The sequence below is a fragment of the Fukomys damarensis genome, unplaced genomic scaffold, assembly GCF_012274545.1.
Source record: "Fukomys damarensis isolate Sample0158 unplaced genomic scaffold, DMR_v1.0_HiC HiC_scaffold_2, whole genome shotgun sequence".
NCBI classification, from domain to species: Eukaryota; Metazoa; Chordata; class Mammalia; order Rodentia; family Bathyergidae; genus Fukomys; species Fukomys damarensis.
The window spans coordinates 48,249,013-48,257,501 of record NW_022900914.1 but is presented as its reverse complement, the minus strand read 5'-3'; the positions used below and the strand labels follow the sequence as shown (position 1 = coordinate 48,257,501).

At 37.7% G+C, this 8,489-nt stretch overlaps 1 protein-coding gene and 1 long non-coding RNA gene across 5 annotated transcripts in view; one reads left to right on the top strand and one right to left on the bottom strand.

Moving 5' to 3' along the window:
* The window catches only part of LOC104852116, a 20,446-nt gene extending 12,293 nt beyond the window's left edge, over positions 1–8,153 (bottom strand). The window contains exon 1 of the long non-coding RNA XR_777416.2: positions 8,082–8,153. This is a non-coding gene — a long non-coding RNA (uncharacterized LOC104852116). The remainder of the gene's footprint in view (positions 1–8,081) is intronic.
* Positions 8,154–8,160: 7 nt separating this feature from the next.
* Positions 8,161–8,489, top strand: part of Exoc6b (exocyst complex component 6B) — a 564,580-nt gene continuing 564,251 nt past the window's right edge. The window contains exon 1 of one of the 4 annotated variants that reach the window (XM_010609609.3): positions 8,161–8,412. In XM_010609609.3, the coding sequence (XP_010607911.1) occupies positions 8,300–8,412 (113 nt within the window). In that variant the 5' untranslated portion in view covers positions 8,161–8,299. The remainder of the gene's footprint in view (positions 8,413–8,489) is intronic. The other 3 variants (XM_010609607.3, XM_010609608.3, XM_019205331.2) reach the window with 3 other exon arrangements.

Below are 8,489 nucleotides of genomic sequence, written 5' to 3'. Positions count from 1 at the left end.
TTTTGGTATCGGATTGAACTCGGGTCTTTGCTCTTGCAGGCAGGCCACCAAGCCACTGAGCTAAATCCCCTGCCCCTATTATTGATTCTTATGGTTATGTCAATAACTGGTTTGTCTTTAACTCCATTATTATGCTGATTTCTTTTCTATTAATTGAGACAAAGTTATTGCTTTTTAACTAGTTTTTATTGTATGCCAAATATCTCAATTATCTCATCTCATGTGTCATCAATATTACTGCAGTTTGTTTTCTCCTCTCTGAGTGGTCTTGGGAATCAAGTCCCCAGAAAAAGCTCGGACACTAAACCCTCTAATATTATGCTGAATAGGTTGAAGAGGGCTATAAACATAACCAAACTCAAGGGCACATCACAGGGAGACAGAATTTATCTAGTGAGATCACCACAGCGGTGACAAAGTTTCTTTATCCTAACTGGTCTTCAACCCACAGTGGAAAAACCATAGAAACAGGAGAAAGCAAGGCAACAGTATGCCCCCAAGGCTCCTAACTCCTCAAAAGCTGAGCTAATGAACACAGATAGAGGAAGTATAAACAGAGAACTCAAAAACCAAATGGAAAAAAAATGTTTGAAGAAATAAAGATGAAACATATAAGCAAAAAGTTAAGATGTTTAATGAGTTCCAAGAGGATTTAAAGAGATAAAAGGTTTTTATAATAAAATGTTAAACAAACTTAACACATTCCTGACGGGACTATAATTCATGTCTCACTGCTGGGCAGCTCCTATTTGAATCAACTGTCCCTTCAGGTGGCTTGAACTGCTTCTCAGGGGGTCTTTGATTGCAAGAAAGTGTTGATTTAGTAGACCAGATGTCATTATATTACAGTTCCTTAAGGAAAACATTAAAATGGTATAATAAAAAAGTGTAATATAGCCAATTTCTGGTGCAGCTGATGTAAATGCATATTTTATATATACCAGCAAGGGGATACTTGTAAGATTTCCATGTTAAAATTTAGAGAATTAATTATTGTTAAATTATTAGCTCATGAAGAAATGCCACAGGCACAAAATACTTGAAAAAACACTCTACCAAAGCTTATTTAGGATAGGAATAAATGTACATAAGCTATGTAAAGAGCATTATTGAAAATTATCTGAAAAAATGGGTGCCACAGAGGCTGCAAAAGAAAGCCAAGTGTGTTTTGACATTTTGCGTACTTTATACAAACTGACCACCTTGATATGTAAAATGTTTTAAAGAAATTCATAAATATAAATAAATTTCTTTTAATTTAATGAAATAAAATTGATTAAATAATACCTTTTAATTGGTATGAAATATTATTAATTAATATTTATATTAGGGCAGTAATTATTCAAATGTAAGCAACTAACTAGATTTGGTTCATTTATAGACTTTTAAAGATCTATTTGTACCACCAGTGGTACAAGCTGCTCAATGGGGAAGTACCTTTCTCCTCTGCCATGTCCCTCTGCCGTGCTAACCACTGGTGGTACAAGTCGCCGGGAATGTGTTGAATAAGCAAACAAAGACTAATTCAGTTAAGCAAGACAATACAAGGCATGAATGACCACTCTGGAAAAGAATCAGAAATTATGAAAAGCAAGCAGTTAAATAATACTACAAATTCAATGGAAAGGATGGATATAAGACTTGACCAAGTGAGGATGGAGTGTCAGAAATACAAGACAAGGTAGACGTAGTAGATCATAAACTCAGTGATATCCTAAAAATGACAAGACACCATGAAAACTGGATCCAACAGCTACTAGATAACTAAAAAAACCTTCAGCATTATAGGGATAAAAGAAAAATTAGATGATAAAATAAAAGGTATAAAAATGAACTCACTGAAACCATGGCAGAAAAATTTCCAAATCTAGGGAAAGAATTCAATGTTTAAGTTCAAGAGGCGTATAGAACCCCAAATAGCCACAAACTTTCCATAACACATGGTAATTAAAATCCAGAAATCCAATAAAAAGACAGAATAATAAAAGCTGTTAGAGAAGAACAGTAACTAACTTAACAGGACAAACCAATCAAATCAACTGCGGGTTTCTCAGCACAAATCTTAAAGCCAGGATATCTTTGAGCAAAGGTTTTCAAGCCCTAAAAGAAAACAATCGCCAATCTAGACTTTTATATCCTGCAAAATTTGCCTTCAAAATTGACAGAGAAGTAAAGACTTTCTGAGTCAACAAAATTCTAAAGAAATACATGACTACTAAACCAGCACTGCAGAAAATATTTGGAATCCTAGATAGAAACATGCAAGGCCCCTGGCACTAAGGAGCCTAACGAAAAGTATCCTTTTAACTGGGAGAGTAGTTAAATGAAAGGAAAAAATAAAGGAATCAGCATTGGAAAGATAATGCAATGACAAGATTCAATAAACACCCTACAACAATAACTTTCAATGTCAAGGGTCTCAACTCCTCAATCAAAAGATAGAGACTGGCAGATTGGATTAAAAAAATGAAATGCAACTGTATATTGCCTGCAGGAGACATACCTCACCTAGGAAGTACATAGACTGAAAGTGAAGAAGGTTAGAAAATGATACTCCTCCAACTGGAGACCCAAAACAAGCAGGAGTAACTATATTATTTTCAGACACAGCAAAGTTCAAGCCCAAACTGACCGGAAGAGACAAAGATGGCCACTACATACTGATAAAGGGGACAATTGGACAGGAAGTGATAACAATGGGAAGTATTTATGTGCCTAATATTGGCACACCCAACTTTATAAAATTAAACCTACTGAATTTAAAAGGACAGATAGACATCAATACAATTATAGTAGGGAACTTCAATATCCACTCTCACACTTAGGTCAACCAGACAAAAAATCAACCAAGAAACATCAGAGTTAAACCACACCATTGAATAAATGGAATGAATAGATATCCACCATTTAATCCAACAACAAAATATATGTTATTTACAACAACATATGGAAGTTTTTCCAAAATAGACTATATCTTAGGTCATAAAAGCATTTTGTATTAAATAAGTACAAAACAATTGAAATAATACCATGCAAACTATTGGGTCATAATGGAATGAAGATAGAAATCAATAGCAAAAGATGCAAATATATGGAGATTAAATAAAACATTTTTTTCTTTTTTTTCCTTCTTTCTATGTCTCTTTTTTTCTTTTTTTTTTTTCTTTCTTTCTTTCTTTCTTTCTTTCTTTCTTTCTTTCTTTCTTGCTTGCTTTCATACCAGGTATCAAACTTACAACCTTGTTGCTAGGCAGGCATGGTGCCCCTGAGCTAAATACCTGGCCCTAAATAATACATTATTGAATAATTAGTGGTCACCAAACAAATCAGAAGATAAATAAAAAAAACTTCCAAGAGTCAAATTACAATGAAAGCACAACATGCCAAAACCTATGGGACACAGTGAAAACAGTTCTAAGAGGGAAGGTACGCTAAGCATGTGCTCTACCACTGAACTACACCTCCATCCAATTATTTCTTTCAAGTGCCTTAGGTATAGGTTATAAATTTCATTTTATATAGGAGAAAACTGCAGCTTTAGGAAGCCATCCATGTACCTTTCCCAATTTCATCTGGTGATTAATGGAAAGCCAGGAATCAAAGTTAGATCTCTTTTCATTGGAATGTGGGGTTGAAGAAATTCCAAGACAGAAAGGGAAAATGCTAATTGATTAAAAGTGCTCATTGAAATTAGGGATGAAGACTGAGATTAAAGTGTAGGTCATAGAAATTAGCAAAGACATAGATGGAAGAGAGAAAACAAATTCACAGCTTTGCAGTCTTGGTGGTAAAGCAGTGTTTATAGACTTTTTTCAGTGCTATGATATTTATGGAATATTCAGGTAAAAGGTGAAGCCAAGAATACATCACAAATGTGGCAGGAGGAACCTGACTGGAACAATAGGGACCTATGTGGTCAGGGCATTACGTAGGTTTTTCAGGATGATGTTGAAATACCTCAGGATAATGGCAGGGAATGGGGCAGGAAGGAAAATAGAGCCAAGTGGTAAAATTTCTGAGGAATATGAATATTAGTACACGGCCACAGTACCTCTGATGCCCTAGACTTCAAAGGAGAATTGAGGAATTACAATGTTGGAATAATAGCCTAGATATGGCAGTGAGGAGCTGTGAGGTGATGTTGAATATTTACTGATGCAGAAGAGGAAAAAGTTCATTTGAGTAATTAAGGGAATGTGGTTTTGTGAAGTGATCACCAAGGTGAGTTGAAAGGGGCCTCAGAAATGATGCAGTTCATTATATTAATGTGGGTTTTTTTGTTTGTTTTTTTCTGAGACAGGGTCTCACTGTGTAGTTGAGACTGACCTGGAACTCACTATGTAGCCCAGGCTGGTCTCAAACTCACAGCGATCCTCCTGCCTCAGCCTCCCGAGTGCTGTGATTACAGACATGCGCCACCACGCCCGGCTCATTATGTTAATGTGGAAACAGATGCAGAGGCAGAATGCTTTGCTTAATCTCCTGGCAGTGGAGGGTATGGGTGGGACAGTACAGGTTAGTAGTGGTGGTGAACCTATGGCACACGTATCATTTGTTTTTCTTTTAAGACAAAAGATGTTAATGTATGAGTTGTTGTTTATAAACCTAAACCTTAGTATTTAGGTTTAATTTCGGCTTTGCAATCAATGAGTTTTGGGTTGAAGTTTGGGCACTCATCTCTAAAAGGCTCGCCATCACTGGGATATTGGTTAGGAAACAAGCCTTTGAATCACATGGACATGGTTTGAATACCAACTTCACTGTTTAGTAGCTGTAGGGTGTGGGGTTCTACCTAATATCTCAGGTTTATCATCTATAGAGAAGGACACGTGATACCTGTTATAAAGGAGTATTTTAAGGGTTTAATGTGATTGGTATGAAGTGCTTCCTTTGTATATTGTGTCTGGAAAAGTACTTTGGAGGAGAATTGTGGAGATCCTTAAATAATGAGTGGAGAAATCTGTATTTTATTCTAATAGTTCCACTGACCAAACAACCAACGAGGATCCCCACACCATTTCTAAAATACAGACGAAAGGCACTGCATCTGGAGATTCTCATACAGGTAGCTGCTAACTACTAATGCTGGAATTGAATTGAAGGGACTCGGAGTCTGAGTCTAGTGCTTTCTGGTCATTCCACACTGACCTGATATTCTTTTTATTTGGAGGGCATTATTGACATTAGGTAGTCTATCGTCACTGCATCTTTTAAAAAGTATCAGTCCCTTAAGACTCACACACCCTTGTACGTAAGATGTTGGGCATCTGGCCTCAGCAGCAGCTGAAAAAAACAAAAAACAAAAACCAAAAAACGAAACAATCCAAACCATACAAAACAACAAAATGCTGACAGTAGCAGAAGTGAGTTTACTACTATACATGTCTGGCTTACACATTAATGGATTTTCTGTGATGGATGAAAAGCTTTTGGCTGAATAAGATGTTAAAATGGGTGCCTAATGGTATCACTGTCATATATTTCAAGACATCTTTAGAAATATGAAACGGTTCATCCTCTCCCTACCTCTTCTACATCTCCCTGAAACTGTTTAAGCATGAGTAATGGAAAAACATGAGGACAGCTGGGGATTACCCAGAAACAGACAGGTTTAACAACTTGCTCCATTCCTGCAAACCAGGACTTGTAACCCATTCTCCTCATACCGGTTTATTTTTAAAATATATATTTATTTAATAACAATTCTTTGTATTAAAAAAGCAATACATGCACTAGGAGAACGACTCCCAAAGTGAAAATGATACATAATTAAAAATCACCTTCTTTCTACTCAGTCCCATTCCTTCCAATCTTTCTCTGGCTGCTACTACTTTTAAAAGTTTTTGGAGTATCCTTTTAGAAATATTGTATCTATATACTAGTTTATGAATATATAAACAAGTACGGACAAGTTTCTGTGTGCCCTGGTTTCTTTTCAACTAATATGTAAGCAGTCCAAATTCAGTTGCTTTATTTAAAATTATCAGATTCAGTTTTGGTTAAAAATTACCATGCCTTTCAATTCTCAATCAGGATTATAAAACTATGAGCTCAAATAGTTATGCTGTTAATAGATTTTTTGATGATAGCCACTCTTTCTGGAGTAAGATGGTATCTTAGTGTTGTTTTAGTTTGCATTTCTTTAATGGCCAGTACTACTGAACTTTTTTCATGTGTTTATTAGTCATGTGTTTATTAGTACTTCTGAGAAGTGTCTATTCATTTTGGTTGCTCATTTTTTGATTGGGTCTTTTATTTTATTTATTATTATTTAGTTTTTTGAGAAGGGTCTCATTATGTAGTGCAGGCTGGTCTTAACTTGTGGTGATCCTACTGCCTCAGTCTCCTGAATGCTGGAATTATAGGCATAGGCCACCATGCCTGGCTAGGTCTTTTATTTTAGAGGATTTAATATTTTGAGTTCTTCATATATTCTAGATGGTAGTTCTTTGTCTGAGAAATAGCTGGCAAATTTTTTTCTCATTCTGTAGGTTATCCCTTCACTCTCTTGGTTGTTTTCTTTTGCTATGTAGAAGCTTTTTAATTGTTATGATCCCATTTGTTGATTTTCAGTTTTATTTTTTGTGTTACTAGGTTCTGCTCAGAAAGTTCCTGCTGCTGGGTGCTGGGCATCGTGGTGCATGCCTGTAATCCCAGTACTCAGAAGGCAGAATCTGGAGGATTGCTGCAAGTTCGAGGCCAACCTAGACTACATATTGAGTTCAAGGGCAGCCTGTATTACATATGAAGACCCCGTCTCAAACAACAACAACAACAACAACAGACAAAGAAACGAACAAAAAACCAGAAAAGTCCTTGTCTGCAGCTATGTCTTCAAGAGTTTTATCTATTTTATCTTCTAGCACATTGCTTCTGTTTTTATAATTAGATCTTTTATCTATTTTGATTTTAGTTTAGTACGTGGTGAGATGTATAGGTCTAGACTCCATCTTCCGCATGTGAATATACAATTTTCCCAGCACCACTTATCAAAGAGGCTATCTTTTCTCCAGTTTATGTTTTTGGCCCCTTTGTCAAAGATTAACTCTTTTTTTTTCTTTCTTTATGGCAATACTACTCTCTCAGTAGTAGCATTTCTGGTTCCAGTCCCTGAAGTAATAATGCCCACCATGCTGTCCAGTAAATTCTTCCAATTCCTTCTTTATAATTTTTTTTTCCTATTGGTTTTTCCCATTGATTCATTCTTTCTTATTCTCATTGCTATTTTCTGACTTAGGCTTCAAGATCTCTTATGATGTGTCTCCCTATCTCCAAATTGTCTTTCTCTGCACATCTTGTAAACCCATTGATCAAATTTCCTAATGCTAAGGTTCTAATTATGTCACTTCTCTTGTAAAATACTTTCTGTGACTTCCCCCACTCATTGTGCTAGCACTGATCAATGAATCTGATTTTTAAAGTCACATTTCAGGGAGCTTATGAAATGCAAATGCCAGGATCTGAATCTCCAGATGAAAGACTCTTAGTCTATATTAAAAAAATAAAGTTTCCAGGTGCTTCTGATGGAGTTGTCTATTGGATTGATGGAACCACCAGAATAAAGTACAGTTTTTTCGCCCGGTATTTAAAACTCTTCACAATTTCTCTATTAAAATGCCTTTCTAACCCCAATTATTTACTATTATTTCTTTACACTGTAGTGCAAATTAAAATCTTGCTGCCTGTATGGGTGCCCCCCACACCTTTCAGTTACACCGTTTAACTTTCCAAGCTTTGTTTCTATGCAGCCAGAAGCGATTACTGAAGGCGACTTTCTGTAGCATTGTTTAGCAGCATTCTGCCTTGTATCATAGCTTTAGATTTCCCAGCTCTGTCTCTTGCTCCCCACCCCCACCCCCAGACCCCTTTTTGTGAGATCTCTGTCAGTATACGTATTGTTCTTTTTTCCCCCGCTCCTGGAGAGCTGTTTGCACTTTGTGACAAGGGGGTTAAACAAGAATTTGTAAGGCTAGCGCCATCGTCTGGCTTAATCATAACTATGTACCCAATGCTGTTAACTGTTCCTGGTTTACATGGGCTGTAAACACGGATTTATGGCATCAATGATTTAATGAACCTACCCAGCCTACTAACGTCCAGAGGACTGCAAATCCCAGCGGGCATCGCGCGAACTACATGGACGTGGTGACGCAGGGGGCGTGGTCAAACTGAGGGAGGGGTCAAACTGTGGGTTGCTGAAGGCTGAGGAGGCTTTGGATCCTTGGGTGAGAGGGGGTGTGAGGAGCGAAAAGGTGAAGCTAGCTGGAGGAGGGGACGCGGTGTCCGGTGCCCCCAGTCTATGGAGCGGGGTAAGATGGCGGAGGCGGAGAGCCTGGAGTCGGCGGCGGAGCACGAGCGGATCCTGCGAGAGATCGAGAGCACCGACACGGCCTGCATCGGGCCCACGCTCAGGTACCCTGGGTACCGGGGCCGTCGACGGGCGGGCATGGGCGCGACGGGCGGGACGGGTAGGCTTCCTGCTATCTGTG